The 26,538-nt window shown below is 41.2% G+C and overlaps 1 protein-coding gene across 1 annotated transcript in view; it reads left to right on the top strand.

The window, feature by feature from the left end:
• si:ch211-26b3.4 (connector enhancer of kinase suppressor of ras 2) overlaps positions 1 to 26,538 on the top strand; it is a 582,714-nt gene that overhangs the window by 501,349 nt on the left and 54,827 nt on the right. Inside the window, 2 exon segments of the mRNA XM_060832168.1 lie at positions 11,988 to 12,061; positions 13,037 to 13,108. Coding sequence (XP_060688151.1) covers positions 11,988 to 12,061; positions 13,037 to 13,108 — 146 coding nt within the window.

Genomic DNA, 26,538 nt, shown 5'->3' with positions numbered 1-26,538 from the left:
TTTGATTATTCAACGTAAAGCTGCTGTTCATTTCTGGAAAAGATAGCGTGGTGTGTTTGACTTTAAACAAGAACAGTTATGAGGGCGTGAAAGCAGAGCTAGTGAAAGTGACCTGATATTTAGATTAAGGCATAGTGGCAAACCCATTTAAAGTGAGGTTCCAGAAAGCAGAGAATAGGTACATTCCAACAAATAAGAAAAATTCTAAACTCGAAACTGCCATCTATGTTTAATTAAAAATGTCAAAGATCGTGTCAAACTCAAAGAAAAGGCATACATTTGTGCAAAGATAGGGAATGGTCAGAAGATTGGACCAAATATAAAAAGTAACCAAAGAATTATTAAAAGATTTTAAAAAATGGAAAATTTAGAGTACAAGAGAAAGTTAGCCAAAAGTTTAAAAACATATAGGAAAAGTTTCTTCTGATGTTTAAGAAAGAAATGAGTTAGCTGAGTAAATGTTGGTCCTGTAGATAATGAATTTGGTGAATTAGTAGTGGAGGATACAGAGATGACAGATGAATTGAACAGATATTTTGCATCCGTCTTCAATAGAGAGGAGATGAGTAACATCCCAGAAATAGCTGTAAATCAGGAATTGAAAGAAAGGGTGGAACTCAAGAAAATTTCAATTCCTAGGGAAGTCGTACTGAGCAAAATATTGGAACTGTGAGTTGACAAGTTCCCAGGTCCTGATGGATTTTGAGAAGGAGCTGGTGGGATAGTTGATACATTGGTTTTAATTTACCAACACTTATTAGTTTCAGGGAAGGTTCCTTCAGTTTGGGAAAAAAGGAGGGAGGGAAGCAGTAAACAGGTAACTACAGGCCAGTTAACTTAACATTTGCCATTGGGAAAATGTTAGGAGCTTTTATAACAGAGTATTTGGATAAACACAAGGTAATCAATCAAAACCAACATGGTTTTGCTGAAGTGAAATTGTGTTTAACTGACTTACTGGAGTTCTTTGAAGAAGTAACTTGTATTGTGGATAATTCTTAGGATGCATTTAGTAAGGTGCCACATCAAAGGTTATTGTGGAAAATAAAAGTTCATGATATTGGCGTGACATATTGGCATGGATGGAAGATTGCTTTGCTGACAGGAAGCGAAGAGTTGGAATAACTGGATCATTTTCAGGCTGGCAGGATGTCACAAGTGGTGCGCCATAAAGTCATTGCTCGGGCCTCACTATTTACAATTCATATAAATGATTTGAATGAAGGGACCAAAGGTGGCTAAATTTGCTGATGTACCAAAGATAGGTAGAAAGGTGAGTTGTGAAGAGAAGCCTACCAAAGGAATATAGATCAGTGAAGTAAGTGGGCAAAGATCTGGTAAATGGAGTACAACATACAAAGCTTTTAACTTGTCCATCTTGGCAAAAAGAATAACAATGCATCATATCACCTAAACTGTGAGAGATTGCAGAGGTCTGAGATGCGGAATGATCTGGGTGTTCTAGTGCAAGAATCATAGATATCTGTATGCACTTGGAGCAAGGAATGCAGAAAGGTTATGGAATATTATGTTTTATTGTGAGGAGTATTGAACACAAGGGTAGGGAGCTTATGCTGGTGAATTCTAGGATATCTTGTCAGCAATGAGTTTGGTGCCTGGAAGGGAAGGGCTAGAGTCGAGGAGGAGACATTCCATTGGTAAAGAAGTGGTCAGTAATAAGGTATATTTGGTAAGACAGGGCAAGAGATCTCACTTGGCCTCACGTCAAGAAACCCTTCTGAAAACCAGACAAAAGTGACACTGAGCCAAATAGTAAATAAGATTCCACCCTGTCTTACTGCTTAGTGATATCAAAGTCAGACTAATGGTCTCCATTTCTTTGAGTTTGTGGTGATTTTGCCCAGTACTGCTGGTTTGATTGGCTTTTCCATTAATCCACTAGTGTTGGTTTGAGAAAGTTCATTGTAACAATGACATTTGTATTGTCCCCAGACCAATTTTTGATTTGATTTGATTTATTCCTGTCACATGTACTGCACTTCAGTGAAAAGTTTTGTAAAATGTACCTTACAGGCAGATCGCACTAGACAAGTGCATCAGGGTAACAGACAGAGTGTGGGATACTGTGTTATAGCTGCCGACAAGATGTTAAGGTTTGTGTGATGGCAGTGCAGCAGAACACAATATAGCTCTGGCTCTCTACCTCTCCCTCTCTTCCTGTCCCCCTCTCTCCCTCTCTCCTTTTCTCCTTCTCCCTCTGTTCACCCACACTCTCAGCCTCTTGCTCCTGGGTACAAATAAATCCAGCTCCTGCTTACTGTATCTCACCCACCTATTTCCGTGAACTGCATTTTGCATACCCCTGCAGAAGAAAGGTGGATGAAAGCTTTCCTGGGTATTGACAGCATCAGTCTGAACCAGTAACTTAACACTGGGGCAAACAACCTTGTTGTCAGCAAAGAACTGAAATAGCATTCAAGGATACCAGAAGACATCAAACTAAAACAACTTGTCAAATCCTGTACTCTAGGTTGGCACTATTGAACTGTATTTTCCCTGTTTATTTTCCCACCCCTCAAATCCATATCTTTGTGGGTCTGTCATGTGTCAATGTACAGGCAATTACGATAGACTACGGTTAAAGAATTTTAAGTTGGTAATTCATACGCACCGTTGCTATTAGTTAAAAACAATTTGTTCATCAAAAATAGTTTTTTTCCTTATTAAGTTACACAACCTTATGGCATATATACTTTCATACTGTATTAATAAGTGGAGCTGAATTGGGAGTTCAATCATCAACAAATATTTTGGCTATTGTGATGTCTCTTGGAATGGCAAGGCCTGTTACTCTGGTGGATCATAGCAGCACATTAAAGATGTTTCATATCAATTGTCAGTTGTGTAACGTGAGCCTCTCAGTTACTGGGCATTGTCACAGTCGGGGGACTGTGTGACCTCTTGAGGTTTACACTGCTGTCATACAATAGGGACTAATTGGCTCATAAAATATTTTAGGATTCAATGAGGAGAGGTGGGTTTCAAACTTAGGTCAATGAACTCTCTTATTTGAGGAGCTGTATGTATAAAGCTTCTCAAAGTAGCAACAATAGTATCAGTAACTGGTTGTCCTGGGGATTCAGAGTACCATCACGCTGAGTCACTGTCAACAGCTCTGTGACAACCTGATAAATAGAATCACTGAGTCACAGCCAACCCTTAATAATCACTGTCAAATATCTTAAGATGGTAATGAAGCCACTGACTAAAAGGAGAAGTGAGTTATCTGCAAATGATAACTTAAATGTCCTGGCCTATGGCTGAAGGATCATTACGAAGAACGTTTCAAGTATTAAAATACTCTTTGCTGCTCAGTTGATTGATATTATCCAGTTCAGGAGATTCCTGGCCATTGGGAGGCAATGGCATTGTGGCACTTTGATTGGACCTAGTAATCTAAAGGCTCAGACCAGACTATCGAGTCATAGAATCATGCAGCATGGAAACAGACCCTCTGGTCCAACCAGTCCATGCCGAACATAATCCCAAACTAACACTAGTCCCTGCTGCTCCTGGCCCATATCTGTCCAACCTTTCCTATTCATGTACTTATCCAAATTACTTTTCAATGTTATAATCGCACCCACACCCGCCTCTTCCTCAGGAAGTTCATTCCATATGCAAGCCACCCTCTGTATAAAAATTTGCCCCTCATTTTTTTTTAATCTTTTTCCTCTCACCTTAAAAATATGTCCCCTACTCTTGAAATCTGTTCGCCGAGCTGGAAGTTTTTCTTGCAAACGTTTCGTCCCCTTTCTAGGTGACATCTTCAGTGCTTGGGAGCCTCCTGTGAAGTGCTTCTGTGCTGATTCCTCTGGCATTTATACTGGTTTGAATCTGCCGCTTCCGGTTGTCAGTAGCTGTTCGCTGCAGTGGCCGGTATATAGGGTCTAGGTCTATGTGTCTGTTAATCGAATTTGTGGATGAGTGCCATGCTTCTAGGAATTCCCTGGCTGTTCTCTGTTTGGCCTGTCCTATAATAGTGGTGTTGTCCCAATCGAATTCATGTTGTTTGTCATCTGAGTGTACGGATACTAGGGATAGCTGGCTGTGTCGTTTCGTGGCTAGTTGGTGTTCATGGATGCGGGTTGTTAGCTGTCTTCCTGTTTGTCCTATGTAGTGTTTTGTGCAGTCCTTGCATGGGATTTTGTAAACTACGTTGGTTTTGCTGCTGCTGGGTATCGGGTCCTTTGTCCTAGTGAGTTGTTGTCTGAGAGTGGCTGTTGGTTTGTGTGCTGTTATGAGTCCTAGTGGTCGCAGCAGTCTGGCTGTCAGTTCAGAAATGCTCCTGATGTATGGGAGTGTGGCCAATCCTTTGGGTTCTGGCATGTCCTCATTTCATTGTCTTTCCCTTAGGCATCTGTTGATGAAATTGCGCGGGTATCCGTTTTTGGCGAATACCTTGTATAGGTGTTCTTCTTCCTCTTTTTGTAGTTCAGGTGTACTGCAGTGTGTTGTGGTATACCAGCCACTGCAGCGAACAGCTACTGACAACCGGAAGTGGCAGATTCAAACCAGTATAAATGCCGGAGGAATCAGCACAGAAGCGCTTCACAGGAGGCTCCCAAGCACTGAAGATGTCACCTAGAAAGGGGACGAAACGTTTGCAACAAAAACTCCCAGCTCGGCGAACAGAACCACAACAACGAGCTACAAATCTTCTCACAAATCTTGAAATCTCCCTCCCAGGGAAAAGACAGCTACCATTAACTCTATCTATTATTAACCCTTTATTATTTTATAAACTTATACAAGGTAGCCTCTCAACTTCTGACGCTTCAGCAAAAAAAATCCTCTTCTATCCAGCCTTTCCTTATAACTGAAACCTTCCACACCTGGTTGTCCTGGCAATTCACATTCAAATCCTACCACAGCTGGTGAAATTTAAGTTCCAGCAATAAAATTAGAATTTAACTAGGAGAAAGTGAGGACTGCAGATGCTGGAGATCAGAGTTGAGAGTGTGGTGCTGGAAAAGCACAACAGGTCAGGCAGCATCCGAGGAGCAGGATAATCGACATTTCGGGTATAAGCTGATGAAGGACTTATGCCATAAACGTCAATTCTGCTGCTCCTCGGCTGCTGCCTGACCTGCTGTGCTTTTCCAGCACTACACTCCCAAATTAGAATTTAAACCTAGATTCAATAATCATGGTCATGAGATTATCATCAATTGTTATAATGCAATAATTTCTTTAGTGAGGAAAATCTGCCTTCCTTTCCGTTCTAGCCCCATGGCCATTTGAGATGGGCAGAAATGGTGACCTTGCCAGTAACACCATGTAAAGAATAATACAGCACCCTCTGGAAACAAGTCTTGAGAGCGTGAACAGATCATCAGCTTGATGAATGATATCTGTGTAACTCAATACATGAGCAAAAGGTGTGAAAATGACTCCACGACATTAAGAGAAGCACATATCATCACCTCTTTTTGCAGCTGGAAAACCACAAGTAGTGGGCCTTTTAATCTCAGCTAAAAGGAAATTAGAGAGAGAGGTCTTGTAATGCAGTGATTGTCTCCAGTCCTGAAGTTGAAAGTTCACATCCCACTCCAGGACTAGTTAGCCAAGGAAAGGATACCACATGAGGTGGTTCACCAATCTTGGAATCCTCTCACTATTCCCCAGAAAGGCAATAGTGAGAGGATTCGAGTCTGACTTGCTGCAAATATATGTCATTACGAGTCTGAGCAGGTTGATTAAAATAACAAAAGCAAAATACTCCAGATGCTGGAAATGTGAAAGAAAGCCAGAAAGTTCTGGAGAAATTCAACAAGTCTGGCAACATCCATGGAGAGAGAAGCAGATGTAACATTTTGAGTCCAGTATGATCCTTCTTCAGAACTCTGCTTCTCTCTTCACAGGTGCTGCCAGACCTACTGAGTTTCTCCAATATTTGGTTTCAGCCTTCTAATCTCCTTTTGTGTGTTTGTAACACATATATTCTTTATCCCAATGTATTTATGCTGTGCTTTTATATGGCTTTCAGTTGTATAACACCTTGAACAACACACGCTGCCTTAACTGAAGATTTGTTTCAGTGTCTTGTTTATACACATCATCGCTTTTCATCATCATTATTGGCCCACATGCAAAAACTGGAATTCCATTTGCTTTATTTGGCTTTTTCCATTTGACGTTCGACTTTGAAAGTCTGTTTATATGCACAGCTAAACCCATCTGCTTTTTTATACTTTGGAGATTTCTGCTGTTCAAATGATAAATGTGTTCCTGATCCCATTATTGTTGAGAAAATAATTCCCTACATCCAGAGAGCCAATAGACAAAACAAGGTCATGTAGGTTTCTCCAGCTGTACTTCACAAGATTAGGTGGCTTTTAATGGAGCTTCATCAGTAAGGATATTCATTTCAATGGGTCATGTTCTTGCACCTCAGTAAGGATGGCAACTAGCTGGTGTAAGAGCTGGCATCCCTGATTGTTTGCAAATGCTAAATTGTGACTCACAAGGTTAGAACATACTTCTTTGCCTTTTTTTGAACTGAGATTGACTTCATTTCTCTCTGTATGCTAATGCTTTGTTGATTTAATTTCAAATTAGTTTCAACCACGCTTCAGTGTTGTGGCCTGTCCTTGGGAATGTTGGAGCAAATGGATCCCAACAAATATGCAGCAAGTAGCATTTTGAGAATGAATTTTACTTTTCATTCATGTTTTGATAAAGGCTTGTACACAGCATGTCCTTGCTCCATGTTACCATCATACTGCTCGGTTTGTAGAAGCTCTGTTTAATCTTCAGGACTAAATAGAAACCTGGCTATTTCTTATATTCCTTGCCTTCATTTTAATCAAAACAATATCTTCTGTATTGTTTCAGCCTCATAATTGCAATGTTGGCTTTCTTGGTCTCTGACTGTTTTTGATTCAGACTGCACTTTTTAAAAAGCTTAAAGTACAATGAATGAGCTTTGGAAATGAGAAGCACACACGTTTTGTGACTATGAATTGACAGTCTCATTAGTCCCATTACAAAAATATGAACTACCAGAATATTGAGCATTGTTTGCCTGTGCCTTCACATTGAGAGTTTAAGACTGGCTCAAACCACTTTCGGTTTGACACTGAAAATAAATGTGCACCTTGTAAGTACACAGCGTTAACGCAAACTGTCTGAAAAGCCAAGTAGAATGAGACAGGCTCCTCCAAGGGCAGTCATTGCAGTAGCATGCTGTACCCTGACTCTCAACTCAAGTTGTATTTTCATTACTATTGCACCACCCAGTGTCAAGTCAAGCAATGTCCCAGATCTTCCAATTAAAAGATAGTTGTTCAACAATGTACCCTGAAAGATGCACGTCAGTATTGCTTGGATATCATAATGCATCCCTTTTTTTTCCCTCCCTTTGTTAGGATCTGCTCTTCCTGAGATCTGAAAATGCCCTAGACCTCAGTGACCAAGGCATAATCTCCAAATCTGAGGACAATAGTAATTACTGTGAGAAGTATTCAGGAGCTTGAAAGGACATAGGCCTACACCAACATTGGCTGGTGGAATGTAGAGAAGTGTGAAGTGATTCATTTTGTTATGCAGAACGCAGAGAAACAATTTAAAATAAGGACACAGCCATAAAATGGGTACAGGAGAAAAGGCACTTATCTGTATTTGTGCATATTCTTCTTTAAACTGTGTCATCAAGAGGGATCTGACAGATTGAGGAGTGGTTAATAAAGCATGCAGAAATCTAGGCATTATTAATTGGAGCATTGAGTGCAAAATCAAGAAGTTCATGTCCAGAAGGTTAAGCCTGGACTAGAATATTATGTCTAGGTCTGGACAGCCTTTTTGTAATGATGTGAAAGCATTGGGCAGGGTGCAGAAAAGATTCAGGAGGCTAGTTTCAGGAATGAGGAGATGATGGCCTTGCGGTACTATTGCTAGATTATGTGACATCACCCCAGCTGCATCTGTCCAATCAAGAGGATGCTTTCCTGGGAGTCCTCAACATTGGCTCTGGACCTCATGAAGTCTCATGGCTTCAGGTGAAACATGGGCAGGGTAACCTCCTTCTGATTACCACGTATCATCCTCCCACAGCTGATGAATCAATCCTACTCCATTTTGAAGAACAATTGGACCATCACTGTGTATTGGTAAGAGTGCAAAATATGCTCAATATTTCAACATCCACCACAAGAGTGGCTCAGCAGCAGCTTTACTGATCGAGCTGGTCGGGTCCTAAAGGACGTGGCTGCTAGACTGGATCTGTGGCAGGTGGTGAGGGAACCAACAAGAGGGATAAACATATTTGATCTCATCCTTACCAATCTACTGGCTGTAGATGCATCTGTCTATGACAGTATCAGTAAGAGTGACCACTGCACAGTCTTAGTGGACACAAAGTCTTGCCTTCACATTGAGAATAACCTCCACTGTGTTGGGTGGCACTATCACCATGCTAAATAGGATAGACTTTGAACAGATCTAGCAACTCAATTTAGGCGACCATGAGGCACTTTGGGTCATCAACAAGCAGCAGAATTGTATTCCAGTATAATCTGTAACCTCATGGCACGGCATATCCCCCACTCAACCATTACCATCAAACCAGGGGACCAACACTGGTTCAATGAAGAGAACAGGAGGGCATACAAGGAGCAGCACCAGGCATACCTGAAAATGAGATGTCCATTTGGCAATCTTACTGAAGACACACAATATGATTGAAGTTTATTTTCACTGTGAAGGTAAGACTCGTTGTCCACGAGGACTGTGCAGGGCTCGCTCTTATCAATATTGTCATGGACAGATGCATCTGCAGCCAGCAGATCAGTAAGGATGAGGTCAGGTATGTTTTCCCTCTTGTTAGTTCCCTCACCACCTGCTGCAGACTCAGTCTAACAGCTATGTCCTTTGGGACCCGCCCAGCTTGATCAGTAATGCTACCCCCACGCCACTGTTGGTGCAGAACATTGAAATTCCCATCCAGAGTACATTTAGTGCCCTTGCCATCCTCATTGCTTCCTCCAATTGTTGTTCAATATGGAGGAGTGCTGATTCATCAGCCGAGGGAGGATGGCATGTGGTAATCAGCAGGTTTCCTTGCCCATGGTTAATCTGAAACCATGAGACTTCATGGGGTCCGGCGTCGATGTTGAGGATTCCCAGGACAACCCCCTCCTGACTGTATACAACTGTGCCTCCACCTCTGCTGGGTCTGTCCTGCCACTGGGACAGGACATATCGAGGGATGGTGATGGCAATGTCTGGGACATTGTAAGGTATGAATCCGAGAATGATTATATCAGGCTGTTGCTTGATTAGTTTGTAAGACAGCTCTCCCAATCTTGGCACTAGCCCCCAGAAGTTAGTAAGGAGAATATTGCAGGGCTGTTTCTACCGTTGTCTTTTCCAGTGCCTAGGTTGATCTATCTGGTTTCATTTGTTTGTTGTGCCTTTGTAGTGAGGGGCTTGCTAAGCCATTTTGGAGAATGGTTAAGAATCAACCATATTGCTGTAGGTCTGCAGCCACATGTAGGCCAGACATGGTAAGGATGGCAGATTTCCTTCCCTGAAGGACACGAGTGAGCCAAGTGGATTTTCTATCCATGGATAATGGTTTTGTAGTCATCAGTAAATTTTTAATTTCAGAATTATTTTTGAATTAAAAATTCTGCCGTGGCAAGAGTTGCACCCTGACTCTCGTTCCATTCGCTGAGTTTCTGAATTAATTGTCTCACAATAGTGCCATGAGTCCATTACCTCCTTATCCATGAAGTGATTCCCCTTGAGTCTTTTCTGCACCCTCTCTGATGTTTTTACATCATTGCTAAAGAGCTGTCCGGAACTGGTCATAATATTCTAGTCCAGGCTTAACCTCCTGGACATAACCTTCTTGATTTATTACTCTATGAATTAAAGTCAAGATTAGAGTTGAGCTGGAAAAGCACAGCAGGTCAGGCAGCATCCGAGGACGAGGAGAATCGACGTTTTAAGCAAAAGCCCTTCCTCAAGAATCATAACGAAGGAGGTACTGACTTTATGTAAATCGTATAAAACAAGTCACCAAATAATTGTACACACACACACTCTCTCTCTCTCTCGCTCTCACTCACATGAACAGACACAAAGTCTCTCTCTGACACACTGACACACACACACACACACACACACACACACACACACACACACACACACACACACACACACACACACACACACTCTCTCTCTCTCTCTCCAAGAATAATGAAGTTTCATTTTCTCTTTCTATCCACCTTCACTGCTCAATCTAAACATAGAAATATAGAAGGTAGGTACAGAAGTAGACCATTCAACCCTTCAGTATGATGCACCCTTCAGTACAATTGTGACTAATAGTGCAATTCAAAACCCAATGTCTGCTTTCTCCCTGTACCTTTTGCTCCCTTTATCCCTAAGAACTAGATTTAGATCCTTCTTGAAAACATTCAATAACTTGGGCTCCACCAATTTCTGTAGCAGAGAATTCCCCAGGCCCACCAGAGTGAGGAACCTCATCTCAGTCCTTGTGGAGTAATATCAATGAACCTTGGAGCCTTATCTCTGGGCAGGTGCATTTTCCTCACTTTGTTTATTTCTGTTCTGATTGTTTTTAGACATGTGTACTGTATTACAGCTTATTTTTAAGAGGAACAGGCTGCCTTTTGGGAGCTGATAGCTTGCAGGAACACAAGCTGACTTCTCAAACTGAGGCAACCAGTCTCCATACCTCTGGGTTGTGAATGCAGACAGCTAGCAACATGGAGCATGCTGGGTTGCGTGTAGATTGTACTGTAATGAGAATGAAATTTGGCTGCAGTTTCATTGGAACCAAAAGAGACAGAGCAGGAATTGCAACCTTACAACCAATTAATGGCTTGGGTCAATTTTCGGCCTATTGTGTTAAACCTGTATGGGATCTTAATTAGATGACACCTTGGGTGTTCAGTTCTAGTCCCCATATCATAACACAACAGCAACTCTCGAGAATATGAAGTCAAAGTATCTTTACTAATACCAGGACTGCGAGGTTATACCAGTTGGGAACAATTGACCACCCAGGGATGAGAGAAAAGAGAAAACGAAGGATAACTAATGGAAGACTTTAAATTTGGAAGGCAGTTTGATAAGATAGGTGCAGAGATGTTTCCTCTAGATGGGAGACAGATAAGGCACAGTAAGATAGCTATAAATGAGTCCAAAAGGAGAAACCAGAGCCTGGTTAGGATGTGGAACTTATCATCATAAAGTGGCTGGTATAGATGTAGATTAAATAAATACAGAAGGGGGAAAGGATATATTGATGGGTTTGAATGAAGAAGTATGGTCAAAGGTACATTTTGGACATCACCAGGATACGCATAGGCCCATTTGTTTGAGAGGCCTGTTTCTGTGCTGTGAATACCATGTGAAATGACAATGTAATTTATTTGGATACACACAAAAGCAGTTCATTGCACTTCTAATACTTTTAACAGCAGAGCAGTTAGGTAGCTGAAGCACAGTGGACTAATAGGTAACTACTAAGGTGAAAGGATTAAAGCTTTAATGGTGCTATTCAGCAGCAAAGGTACATCTATTTTTTTCTTGGAGATTCATTCTGAGTTAAACTGCTTACAGTTTGTTGATGAAGAGCTTTCAGCTTAACCTGACAAAAGAACGCTATCTTAAAATAGTTGTTTCGAGGTCAGTAATTCTAAAGTTACGGTTTAACACACAGAAGCACAGGGTTTAAATAAAATGTCATGACAGGAAAAATTCAAAGTATGATTGGAGCTACTTTAGGGGCATGCTAAATGAATGGATACTTGAGGTAAGGAATTGAAGCTTTTCTAATCCCCATTTTTGTCAAAATCTGAAAAGATTAGAATTTGAAGTCAATGTATGTTGATGTATTTTTACATCACAAGATCCTATAAGACCAGAAAACTTAATTTTTTCATATCAGAGTACTTTCTCTTCTCATCACCGACTCTGTGCTTTCTTGACAGGATGAAAAGGCTGAGGGATTCATCAGCTTGCCGGAGTTCAGGATAGACAGAGCTATTGAATGCAGACGGAAATAGTAAGTGTTAATCTAGCAATGCAGCTGTGCAATTTGTCAAAGAAAAGGTTTCCAAACAGAAGGAATGCTATGAGCATCTGAACATAAATTTACCAACTGCATGCTTCCAGTAATGAATCTCAGGCCCCGGGACACGGGTTACATCTGCATTCAGTTTCCAGGGCCCTCGAGGGACAGCTCCAGTCAATAGAGAATGAATGGTTTTGTATACAGTATCAGAGCATTTACTTGCAGCTACCACGAGATCCTATATATGTGCCATTCTGTTGTGAGGTGCAAATCGTGACTCATTTTAGCATTTTAGTAACTCACTTAGTTTGAATACAATTGACTAGCAACTGGAGTTGGAGGTGATGGCCTAGTGGCATTATTGCAGGATTGTTAATCTAGAGACCTAGGAATGTTTCCTGGGACCTAGGTTCAAGTCCTGCCATGGCAGATGGTGGTAGTTGATTTCAATAAAAGAAACAAAATCGGGAATTAAGAGTCTAATGATGCCCATTTGTCGATTGTCAGGGGGGAATAATACATCTGGTTCACTAATGCCCTTTAGGGAAGGAGGATGCCATCTTTACATGGTCTAGCCGTTGATGTGTTAAGAGTCAACCTCATGACTCCAGACTCATTGTCATGTGGTTGACTCATAACTGCCCTCTGGGATGGACAATGAATGCTGGCCTAGCCAGTGACACACTCATCCAGGAATGAATAAAAGAGCAATGTTTTGTGTCTCTAAACACAAGCTGACTTTGTGTGACAGTGTAAAATATGCCACCAGCTCACCGACCACCTTCCCTTGATGCCTCAGTAAAACCATATTTATGAATAAAAGGTGAGGAGAGCTACCCACTCACTATCAGCCATTATACACTTGCACACAAAGAGTCATAATCTGTCACAATGTCATCAAAACTTTGAAGAATAATGACATTTCTTTCTTTGTGTGATGTGACTTTCATGTTTGTTCCTCTGCAGTGCCTTCAAGGCTTGCCATCCAAAAATTAAGAGCTTCTACTTTGCAACTGACTGCTTGGAAGAAATGAACAGGTAATCAAAAAAAAAACTTCCGTGAAAATGGATTATATTCAGCAGTTTAGATGGTGATTCAAATCTGAAACTAAAATGCATGATGAGTTTATCTGTGCCGTCTTTGCACATAGATATTGATTAGGAAGAATGGATTGCTTTGATGACAAACCAGCATCAGAGAAGTTTTGTTAATTATAGGCCATGAGGCATGCGACAAAGAATTCACATAACTTATTCTGGATATATCATACTTTGAGACTCAAAATGAAATATACAAATTCCTGCCGGTGCTGGTGCTGTACTCAAACTAGATGAGTTTATGTGACATTCATATGTTGATGCATATTTGCTAAACTGCTATGTTTGCTCTTTGCATTAAACTAACTGGGGATTTTGTGTGAGTTAATTCTGTCTTGGCTGTAAATATAACCATTTCTATGGCAGAGCTTGCTCCTTGTACTTTATTTCTCTGCAGTATGGAGTTTTGTTCCTGTCTGTTATAACTCAAGAAATAGGAGCAGAAATAAATGATCTGGTCAGTAGAGTAGGAGAAAGTGAGGACAGCAGATGCTGGAGATCAGAGTCAAAAAGTGTGGTGCTGGAAGAGCACAGCCGGTCAGGCAGCATCTGAGGAGCAGGAGAGTCGACATTTTGAGCAAAAGCTCTTCATCAGATATGGTCAGATGAGCTTGGTCTGCAAATGAGTACTTTATAGTCAGTATTTGGAATGTTTATAGATTAGCATTTTCCATGTAAATAAATTATGAAAGGAGAATGGATTGTGGTTAATCAAAGGTTTACGTAATTTCATGAAATATCACTATTCATTACCTACAGTTTATTACTCATTAACCATTCAATGCTTGCTTTACCTAGATTTCATGAACAGGCTCTTCAACACTGACACCACACTTTAGGAAGACACTGTGATGATGCACGAGATATTCAATAGAAAAGAGATTGAAAAACTGAGGTTGTTCTCTTTTGAGTCGAATGAATTAAAGGAGATCTAATAGAGAGGTTTGAAATTGTACCAGTAGAGTGAATAAAGAGACACAAGTTCCAGTGGCAGGAGGGTTAGTCAACAAAGGACACAGATTTAAGGTGACTGTCAACAGATATAGCGAGGTGATCTGAGAAGATTTTTTTAATGCACAGTTGTTGTTTGGAATATACTTTCAGAAAAGGTGATGGAGACAAGTTCAACAGTAACATTTAAAAGAGAATTGGACAAACACTTGAAGGGAAAATGATATTAGATTTTAGATTTCGACTTTAGATTTAGGTTTTATTGTCACGTACACTCAAGTACAGGATACAAGAGTGTTGTGAAAAGTGTATAATGTTGCCACACATGATGCCACCTTGGGTACAAAACACCTAGGTACAAAATCATCGACACAGAAGTTGAAAAACAAAGAAATAAGTTTAAGAAGTTTAGCACTGTAGTCTTCTTAGTATAAAAGTAGAAAAAAAGTAGAAATAAAGATGCAGAATAGGCAGGAGAACAGAATTCTTAGAAAGTTCAACCAAAGGCACAATGGCCTTTGATTGGGCTCCATCTGTGCTGTGTCGTTCTGGGATTTCCATTTGATATGTTGTTGCTGCCACTTTGGAGTAACATTTAAAACATTTGACCTTTGCACTGTGGGCAGCGTTCCCTTGACTCATTGGGTCTGCATGATCATACAAAGGTCCATCAAGTGTTGCACATTTAACAATTACAATCATACACATTCTGATGGTTAACTGGGATGAGCTGCCACTCTAATCCAAAAAAAAGAAATTGGTAAGGATCCTCCCGTTAACAGACTCAAGGTATGTCTGACATGGAGAAAGTGAGGACTGCAGATGCTGGAGATCAGAGCTGAAAAATGTGTTGCTGGAAAAACGCAGCAGGTCAGGCAGCATCCAAGGAGCAGGAGAATTGACGTTTCAGGCATAAGCCCTTCTTCAGGAATGAGGAAAGTGTGCCAAGCGGGCTGAGATAAAAGGTAGGGAAGAGAGACTTGGGAGAGGGGCGTTGGGAATGCGATAGGTGGAAGGAGGTTAAGGTGAGGGTGATAGGCCGGAGAGGGGGTGGGAAGAAGATTGCAGGTCAAGAAGGCGGTGCTGAGTCTGAGGGTTGGAACTGAGATAAGGTGGGGGAGAGGGGAAATGAGGAAGCTGGATCATTTCCCCTCCCCCCACCTTATCTCAGTCCCAACCCTCGGACTCAGCACCGCCTACTTGACCTGCAATCCTCTTCCCAACCTCTCCACCCCCATCCCCTGTCTGGCACTGTGAGGCAGCAGTGCTGGCCACCGTGCCGCCCACAATGACATTGAGGTAAATTATCTGCCATAATCTTCACAGAATCCCTGCAATGTGGAAACAGGCCATTGAAAGGTCGATAACAGTGAGGCAGAATTGTAAGGTGAAAGGTAGGAGGTTTAGAGGGGATTTGAGGAAATTCTTTTCCACTCAGAGGATGGTGGGAATCGGGAATGCAGTGCTTGGGAGGGTAGTTGGATCTGGAAATCTCATAACTTTAAGAAGCACTTGGGTAAAAGCATTTGAAATGTCATAACATTCGGGGCCACATGCTGGAAAGTGGAATTAGTTTAGATTTAGAGTAATCTTTCTGTTGGTGCAGATTTGACGATGCAAGTGGTTATATAATTTAACATAAATCTGGCAACTTGCTGACTAGTATGTTACAGTGTTAGTGATGGATAAGTGGTATTCTTCCTTTGTTCTTTGATGTCTTTGGTTACTTTACAAAGATATACATTGTATATAGGTTTTATGTGGTGTAAAGGTTCTCAAGCAAAGTAATGCTGAGCATTCACTCATTACCTTAATAATCATGCACATAACAAAATGGATATGGACAGGAAAAACTAGAGGGAATAAAATGCCTTAACTTTTTATTTACTTAAAGAATGAAGCAAAGATCTAACCTTGGGACATATTTTCAATGTTGGCACGCCAAATACAAAGTGAAAGAATTGTAACAGTCCAACTTAAACTCTTTGCAAGCATTGAGCTCACTAAGTTGGATGACATCATTCCACTCCTAGCTCTCCAGTTGCATCCAGATAATTTTTTACAATGACAGAATTTGCTGGAGAAACTCAGCAGCTCTGGCAGCATATATGGAGAGAAAGCAGAGTCAGCATTTAAAGATACCTTTTCAGAACTTGAGTACTGGAGAAGGGCCACTGGACTCGCAACGTTAGTGAGTCTTTCAGTTTTTTACACATCTGATATGGCTGACAATATTGTTTGTGGCATGCAAGTTATACTTTTCCAGTAACATTAACTGTTAACAGTCATACCTAGAGAAGCAGAGCTACAAAAGCAGTTGCCAGATCGAATTGTTTATAAACTTGTATCCTACAAATGATTAGCAGCAAACAAAGTTTTCTGATGATATTCCATCTATTATTTAAATCTTCAGTTGCGTCATCAATTACCTTCCCTCAATCATACGATCAGTGATGGGGATGTTCACTGATGGTTACACAATGTTCAGCACCACTGAAACTCCTTGGATACTGAAGCAGTCCATGCCCAAATTCAACAAAGCCTGGATAATGTCCAGGCTTGGGCTGATAAGTGAAAACCAACATTTTCCCTACACAAGTGCCAGACAATGGCTGTATTTGAAAAGAGCTGAAAATGTGTTGCTGGAAAAGCGCAGCAGGTCAGGCAGCATCCAAGGAACAGGAAATTCGACATTTCGGGCATAAGCCCTTCCAATCAGGAAGGGCTTATGCCCGAAACGTTGAATTTCCTGTTCCTTGGATGCTGCCTGATCTGCTGCGCTTTTCCAGCAACACATTTTCAGCTCTGATCGCCAGCATCTGCAGACCTCACTTTCTCCCTGTATTTGAAAAGAGACAATATAATCACCAATTCTTGGTGTTGGCTCATTGAACAGAAACTAAACTGAACTAGCCATATAAATACAATGGCTATAAAAGCAGGTCAGAGACTAGGAATACTATGGCCAGTAACTCACCTTCTGACTTCCCAAAGTCTATCCACCATCTACAAGGCACAAATCACAAGTGTGATTGAATACTCCCCACTTGCCTGGATGAATGCAGCTCCAACAATGCTCAAGAGAGTTGACTCCATCCAAGTCAAAGGCATCTGGTCGATTAACATTCAAATCCACCGCCTTCAATGTTCACTACCAGTGCACAGTGGCAGCAGCATGTACCATCAAATACACTGCAGTAATTCACCAAACTCCTTTAACAGCCCTGCAATCCCTATTGCAAGTTGCCTGGGAATGCCACCATCTGCAAGTTCCCCTCCAAGCCGCAGCCATCTTGACTTGGAAATATGTCATTGTTCCCTGACTGTTGCTGGAACTCCCTTCTCAACAACACTCTAGGACTGCAGTGATTGGAGAAGGCAGCTCACCATCACATTTTCCAGAGCAGTTAGGGAAGGACAATAAATGCTGACCTACCTAGTGAAGTCCACATCTCATGAACGCATTTTTAAAAATAAGGTATTCTCTAAGCTAAGTTCAGAGTTTAAAATAACAGATAGAAGCACAAATATTATAGCTATTTGATTGCTGATAACGGCAACAAATATCTCAAACTTGTCATGCTGCTTGTAGATTCATCTTAAATAAACTAGGAAGAGTTTTACTTTTGGAGCATATTTATAAGAGCGAGCTTTACAAGGTGTGAAATATAAATCTACCTTGTGGCGATTGAGCTGTTTAATTTGGTTTTTTCAAAAATCCAAAATGTGAAAGTTTTGATTTATGTAAAATGAACAGTAAGCCACCATTTCACTCCGCTGATTTATTTTCTTCCAATTTCCGAAGGCAGTAATTGAATTTAAAGTACCTCATTAAGGAAGCATGTCATCTGTGAAGATGCAACATAATCAAATGCAAGTTTTCCAAGCGTCTGGAAAGAATAACAAGTTCAGGGGTAACAATGTTTCTGGGTACGACAGTATGGTTTTGTGAAGCATTTGCTGTTATTTCTGACAGGGCGTGGTTTGAGCTATCTCAGCCTTTGAGAATGATCAGGAATATCACTTCAACCTATAAAATCAAAGGAACGAAAGAGCAAGTTGCATTTACATTGGGCCTGCTTTGATACAACAAAGCACCTTGTTTGTGACATCTCACTGGGAAGAAGGTCCCTCTGAGAGAATTGCACTGGAGCGACGGACTGGCTAATGGGTGGTTGGAACTTATAGGCAATACCCCCACCAGGGATTTCTTCTTCATTCTCTTCTGAGGTGAGGGCAGGATTTAGCCTGGATTGGTTACCAGATAGGATTCAGACAGGAGGGATAACTATGAGAAAGTAAGGACTGCAGATGCTGGAGATCGGAGTCAAGAGTGTAGTGCTGGTAAAGCACAGCAGGTCAGGCAGCATCCGAGGAGCCGGAGAGTCGATGTTTTGGGCATAAGCCCTTCATCAAGAAAGTGGATGGATAACTATTTCAGGTTATAACCAATGGAGTGAGTGCACACCTGGTCCTCAACTATTTACAAACTGGGACTTAGATGAAAGGATTTAACGCATGTTTACTAAGTTTGCTCATGGCACAAAATTAGGCGGGAGATTAAGTTGTGAAGAGTAGGTAAGTTGTGAAACATTCTAAGGCTCCACAGAGCATTTTAAAATTGTGGAAGGGGAATCTTAATTGGGGGAAAAGTTGAGTTCTCCAATGGTGGGTGAAAATTTTCGTTTAAGTTCTCAGAACCTTTCAAGCAGCTTGGCTTTCTTTTTTACATTTATTATCATGCCATAAATGTCCTTTAACATCTCTGTCCTCTGGAATTAAATTGATGGGTACAATCTCATTAGCCAGAAACCAGATACACCAATGTTCACAAAACCCAACTGTAGATATGAGGTGTGTGTCTGGCAGAGTAGACTTCTTCCTCCAAGCTCCGGTTAGTTCAAACTTCTTCAGTAAATTGGATTTTTGGGCAGCACGGTGGCTCAATGATTAGTACTGCTGCCTCATAACACCAAGGACCTAGGTTCTATTCCACCCTCGGGTGACTGTCTGTATGGACTTTGCATGTTCTCCCCATGTCTGCCTAAGGTTCCAACAGGTATTCTGGTTTCCTCCCACAGTCCAAAGATCATAGAATCCCTACAATGCAGAAAGAGGTCATTAAGCCCACTGAGTCTGCACCAACCCTCCTAAAATCATTGCCACCCAAACCCAGCCCCATCTGGATGAGCCATGTGGGATTGATATCAACAGACCTGACTGGGGCAGACAAGTGGAGCTTAACTCAAAAGTACTGGCAACATTACAATGTTAGCTTACACTGATGGACACTTGAATCATTGAGTGGAGAGTGACCCACACCCTGACAGAGACTGATCATTCACCTTCTTGCAGGACTAGAGCTAGCTCTTCCTAACAGTCACCAACAGGCACTTACCTCTGCAGCCATTATAGCTTCCTGGTGCCATTTGTGGGGGAAAGAGTTTCCCTTCTCTCCTCAACAGTATCTAAGAAACTCTCCACGGAGGCTTTGCTGAGCCTGATGCTGCTTTGTGGGAGATCTTGGATACTTCCCCGGATGAGTGGGTATGATGCACTAATGTCCACTGATAATCCTGAATTACAGAGAGTGACATGTGGACTGGATACCTTTTTAATACATAGTCCAGAAGGTGATTGAATGGGACAGAGCATCCAGCCTGCATCCCTATAAAATGTAACACTTTACCCATGCATGCACTGAGAAGAATGTAATCACAGGAGAAAACCACCAGCACCTGAATGGAAATACCTTCTGCTTTAATCCTGATGCCACACTTAATCTCAAAACACACAATTCTGCCCAAAAGACTAATGACAGGTTAATCAGAGAATCCCTCCAGTGTGGAAGCAGGTCAGTCAATTCATTGGGGAGAAAGTGAGGACTGCAGATGCTGGAGACCGGAGTTGAAAAATGTGATGCTGATAAAACACAGCAGGCCAGGCAGCATCCGAGGAGCAGGAGAATCGACGTTTTGGGGATTCCTGAAGAAGGGCCCGAAACGCCGACTTCTCCAGCTCCTCAGATGCTGCCTGGCCTGCTGTGTTTTTCCAGCATCACATTTTTCAATTCAATTTATTGAGTCCACACCAGCCCTCTGAAGAACATCCCACCCAGGCCACTACTATAACCCTGCATGTCCCATGGCCAATCCACCTAACCTGCACTTCTTTGGACTGTGGGAGGAAAGCAGAACATCTGGAGAAAACCCACGCAGATACGGGGAGAACATTGCAGACTCCATAGAGATAGTCCCCCAAGGCTGAAATTGAACCCAGGTCCTTGGCATTGTGAGGCAGCAGTGCTAACCACTGAGCCTCCCATTAAGTGCAAAGGCAGAGAAATCATTGACGGATGATCATGTGGAGAAATGTGAACTTGGCAAGTCGAGTAGAAAAATTGCACACATTTAAATGGAGAGAGTTACTGTAGAATAGAGGAATCTGAGAGTACTGTGATGTGCATCACAAACATTTTACATTGAGTAATGAAGAAGGCATATGGAATCTTGTTCATTGCAGGGAAAGTGGAATATAAAAGTAGGGAAACTTCACAAGGGTTGTAAACAACATTGATGAAACCACATCTGGAACACCATGTACAGGTTTAGTCTCATTTCTTAAATTATATAATTGCAATAAAAGCAGTACACTTGACTGACTCCTGCAATGAAGAAATTGCCTTACAAGGACAGTCTTGACCATTTGGATCTGTATCCATTGGAGCTCTGAAGCTTGAGAGATAACCTTGTTGTAACTTCTTATACCAGCATTATGTAATAATGCTGGTGATGAGAAAACAATATTCTCTCTCAAAAGGTTGCTGAGATACACACTTACACATACTGCAAGCTGTATATAGTTATGTAGGGGGCTCTCTCTGTTCTTTGAAGACTGAAAGAACATATACACATGCTACGCATGTTTCAACTCAACAAGATATCCATTCACTGTAACTCCTGTAATTGACAGAGCAAGTCCCCTTTTAACAGTGGTCATTATTGATGCCTGCCAAGCAACTTCTTGACGGCAAGTCATTCCTTCAGGATGTGAATTATGTAGGAGACTTTAAAAAGTCAACTTTTAAAATAAATCTTACTTCTCCTTTCTATTTCTTTTGTCCCCCACTGTCTCAATAGTCCAATCCTCTGTTTTGTATCTGACTTGACAAGCCTTCATACTGTGACAGACAAAGGAAACGTTACGACCTTTAGAAAGAGTAAGAACAGTTATTTAGTGCTATAAATGCTTTAATCCCGTTAGTTGGGCTCTAAGGATCTGTGGAAGCAGAGCCACAGATGTATTTTCAGCTCACACCTTTTTTAAACTTTTAACGCTCTCAACTTTACTGTTAAAACCTTTTGTATGCTGTGAGTGTGCTCTCTCAGTCAGCTCAGAATATGATAAAATTGCAACGATTCTGGCCAGTTAGAACTATCTGCACCTCATTGGCAAGCTTTCAAATGAGATATTGTGTGCATTGAAACTTGTGGATCTCTTCCACTCCAGTGTTCAATCAAGCCTTGTAATCTCAGAGTGAGCGTATGAATGTTCTGAGAGGTATGTTAACTAAACGTATGTTGCTCTGCTTTAATATCCATACCACAAGTGATTTTTGCAAGGTCTTATCGATAAAAGATGAGCCAATGATTGGTTGGACATTAAAAATAAAGTGAAACCTGTTAATTATCCTACAATGGTTTACAGTCATCTTTGTATCCACTAAAAAAGTGAATACAGTTACAGAACACTCTATATTATACTATAGCTCCTTCTCACTGCCCCACGAAGGAAGCCAACGCAATCAAAGACCCCTCCCACCCTGGACGTACTCTCTTCCAACCCCTTCTGTCGGACAGAAAATACAAAAACTTAAACTCGTATACCATCAGATTCAAGAACAGCTTCTTCCCCGCTGCCATGAGACTTCTCAAAATTCAGACTTAATGTTGACCTCAGTCTTTTTGCACCATTTCTGCACTTGTTACATTGTTTCTCTGCTCTGTTCTATTACCCTAATGAACTTTGTCTGGTATGATCGGCCTGTACTGCATGCAAAACAAAATGTTTCACTGTGCTGAGGTACATGTGACAATAATAAATCACATCAAATCAAATCAAATCAAAAATTAACGTGAAGAGTTCCACAACCCATTGCCTGGAGTTGGCATGCAAACGGAGCTGAGCTTGATGACAGAATGAAGTAAAGTGAAATGTCCTGGAAGACTCTGGTTAGTCTCAACTTTAGTTCAGCCTTTCAAATCTAACTTACCCTCCAGGTTATGCTGTGCCTTGTTGTTCTGAGAAATACTCAGCAGCTGAGGCTGTGTGACAGGTTTGTTTTTTTTAAATCAGAGAACAGGGATTGACTGGAATATCATCAGAAGCAATTACAACATTTAAAAGGCAACTGGATGGTATATGGACAGGAAGGGTTTAGAGGGATATGTGCCAAAAGCTGGCAAACGGGATTAGGTCAGTTTAGAGTATCTGGTTGGCATGGACGAGATGGGCTGTAGGGTCTGTTTCCAAGCTGAATGCCTTTTTGAGAAGCAGAGGTCTCATTGTAAAGCAGAAAGCATAGAACCTGTCAAAATTGGAAAAGATAAAATGTCCTGTGGATTACAATAGAGCTGAATGAATCAGTAGATGGAAGCTTTTGACCAAGATAGTGAAATATAGAATTTGAGGAAAGAATGAAATTATCCTTAGGCTAGATTAGAATATGGAATATATGTGGAAGCAAAGATTCCCTTGTTTTACAGTCAAGATTCTTTTTTTATTCACTGGTAAGATATAGGCATTGCTGGCTGGCCAGCAATTATTGTCCATCCCTCATTGCCCTTGGGAACGTGGTGGTCAGGTGCCTTCTTGAATCAGTGCTGTAGGTTGACCCACAGTGCTCTTAGGGAGGGAATTTCAGGATTTTAACCCAGCAACAGTGAAGGACCGGTGATTTTGTTGAAGTCAGGATGGTGAGTGGCGTGGAGGGAAACTTGGAGGTAATAGTCTTCCCATTTATCTGCTGCCTTTGTCCTTCTAGATGAAAGTGGCCGTGGGTTTGGAAGGTGCTGTCTGAGGATCTTTGATGAATTTCTGCAGTGCATCTTGTAAATAGTACACACTGCTGCTTCTGAGCGTCGGTGGTGGAGGGAGTGGATGCTTGTGGATTGATGTCGAGTTTCTTAAATGTTGTTGGAGCTTGCCCCATCCAGGCAAGTGGGAAGTATTCCATCATGCTCTTGACTTGAGGAGTGGTTCAGCAGGTACTTTCATGCCGCAGAACCATAAGTCTCTGGGTTAAAATCCTGCTTCTGGACTTGCTGGTCACAAAAGAAGCTGGCCACTGGTGCAAGCAAGATGGGACCAATTTGCAGCTGTTATAATTGAGGAGTGTTAATGGCAGGAAGGTACATCTGACTGTAAAATCACCCACCAAATCCAAAACTAATAGTCAATATTTATTCAGAACAACCAATGGCTAACCCATATGATATGGGAAGAGCTGGATGAAGAAGGAAAGTTCCCTTCTTTGAGGAGCCTGCTTTGGCACAAAACTATACTGAGGAGTTGCTTGGAGGTATTCATTTTAACCATGTTGTAACTTAAGCAGCTGTATATCATAGAATCCCTATAGTGTGGAAACAGGCCATTTGGCCCAACAAGTTCACACCAACCCTCCAAAGAGTTCCCCACTCAGACACATTCCTCTACATTTACCCCTCACTAATGCACCTAACCAACACATCCCTTAACACTATGGTCAATTTAACATTGCCAGTGTCACCTAATCTGCACATCTTTGGATTGTGGGAGGAAACTGGAGCCTCTGAAGGAAACCCACACAGACACGGGGAGAATGTGCAAACTCTACACAGTCACCCAAGGGTAGAATCGAATCGAGGTCCCTGGTACTGTGAGGGCAGCAGTGCTAACTGCTGAGCTGCTGTGCTGCCTGGTGTCTGAATTTGTGTTAAGGAAGCGTGTGTTGTAGCAGAACAACCTGTATTTTAGCTTGAATCTTAGTGTAATCACAGTCATTTCGATTTTTTGATGTCTGACTGTTTCTATTAAAAGTGAAGGTTATTAAATGTTGTTAAAGTTCTGGTTTGCTGTCTGTGTGAATACCTCGAGGATTCACTGCTTACCTGCATGCTGGCATCATTGTTGCTTGAAGTCTGGAGATCCTCTTTGACCTCATGCCCAGTAAAAAAGCTATGGCAACATATGATATTGGTTGGCATGCTTCCAACTAACCTGAATGGTAAGATTGGTAAGATTGGTGTACATCGTGGACAGACCAGAGCTTCATAGTTCAGAAATGGTCTTAGGTTCCACCATATGTTTTATACATGACCTGGAGTTTGCAGTAGCAATGTTAGTAGTCAGGAGTGTCATTATCCATTGAAACAGGACTTGGCAGAGACACAGAAAAAATGGGGAAATTGAGAGGTTGCTGTTAATGATTCTCTGCTCCTCGGAAGGCTCATTATTTATGTGGCCCCCAACCCCTCTGCAGTGCATTCCCTTGCAACCAATAAATTGACAAAGCTTTCAAACTTCTGTGCTTTTAGACTCATAAAAACCCATAAAAATTTGAACCTCTTTGAAAGACTTGTATTTTTTTTTGCAGCAGTGCTAAGACAGTAATTGCTGCCAAGTGTTGCACTTGACTCTGAAAAGTTTATCTAATGTTGATAGAACTTCAAATTTCCCCATTTAAAACAAAACACATATCATTTAGTTAAATACTTTTTAATAGTACAAGTCAGTTCTTCTATAACGCGATGGTTGCATTCTAGAAAGATCACGGTTTAGAAACAGAGCATAAAGTGTTGGTGCTGTAATTGTGTTGCAGCCAATGCATGTTTTAAAAGTTTGTGCTTTACAAATAGCATCCCCAATTCATCAGTCACATTACAGCAAATTTGTGTTGAGAAAATGCATGTTATAGCAAAATGACCTATACTTTAGCTTGAATCTTAGTTTAATCACTGTCATTTCATTTTTTGCTGTCTGACTGTTTCCATTAAAAGTGTAGGTTATGAAATGTTGAAGTTCTAGTTTGCTCTCTGTGAAAATACCTGAAGGATTCACTGCTTACCTGCTTGCTGACATCTGGAGATTCTCTTTGACCTGATGCCAGAATTAAATTATCTTCAGGAATAGCGAAATGCATGCCACAGAAATCACTCGATTTTTGCAGTCATCTATTTTCAATATGAGTGACAAGTGTCATTGCTTTGCAGATGACTCTAAGATCCACTCTATTCTGATTTCCAGAATTGTGCTGTTGAAATAGATTAAAGAAAAACAATGGTTGGAGCATGAATGGTCCTTGGTTTGGCAGAATATCCATATAATGAGTAAATGATTATCACAAAATATTGACAGAGGATTTATTGCATCCTTTGCAAACATGAAGAAAGAGTACTGAACTAATGGTAAAGTTCTTGGTAGTGTACATGAACAGAGAGATTTCGGTGTCCATAAACATAGATCCCTGAAAATTGCCACTCAGGTTGAAACGCTGGTGCAGCCACATTTGGAGTATTGCGTACAGCTCTGGTCACCACATTATAGGAAGGATATAGAAACTTTGGAAAGAGTTTGGAGGAGATTGCCTGGTATGGAGGGGAGGTCTTATGAGGAAAGGCTGAGGGACTTGAGGCTGTTTCATTAAAGAGAAGAAGGTTGAGAGGTGACTTAATTGAGTTATATAAGATAATCAGTGGGTTAGATAGGGTGGACAGTGAGAGCCTTTTTCCTCGGATGGTGATGGCTAACACAAGGGAACATAGTTTTAATTTGAGGGGTGATCGATATAGGTCAGAGGTAGCTTCTTTCCTCAGAGAGTAGTAGGAGCGTGGAACGTACTGCCTACAACAGGAGTAGATTCACCAACTTTAAGGGCATTTAAATGGTAATTGATGAAAATGGAATAGTGTAGATTAGATAGGCTTCAGATTGGTTTCACAGGTCAATGCAACATTGAGGGCCAAAGGGATCGCATGTCATAATTTGCATTCACTGGCTGTCTTACAAGTTGAGCTTCTTATGGACTAGGCCAGACCACTCAAAACATTCTTAAGCAGGCAGCCCCCGACCATAACTTTGCAATTTGTTTCAGTAACTGTACAGTGAACATTACCCAAAGTAAATTAGCTAGGTTGACTACCAACTTTTTAAACAGACAAAAATTTATTTACAGAGTTACGGAATGAAACACAAAGAACAGAATAAAAAACATCCACAGAATGCAGACTATCCCAAACTAGACTTCATTACGCTGTTCCAAATATACAATACAGTCCCAATAAACAAACCCCTTAAACACAGTAAAAATGAAACAAAGGCTTACAAGTCGAAGTTAGAAGGGCAGAAGGAGAGAGATTCTAGCAGCCTGCTGACCTCCCTAA

The sequence above is a fragment of the Hemiscyllium ocellatum genome, chromosome 11 (assembly GCF_020745735.1).
Source record: "Hemiscyllium ocellatum isolate sHemOce1 chromosome 11, sHemOce1.pat.X.cur, whole genome shotgun sequence".
Taxonomy (NCBI): Eukaryota; Metazoa; Chordata; class Chondrichthyes; order Orectolobiformes; family Hemiscylliidae; genus Hemiscyllium; species Hemiscyllium ocellatum.
This window is presented reverse-complemented; position numbering and strand designations above follow the sequence as displayed.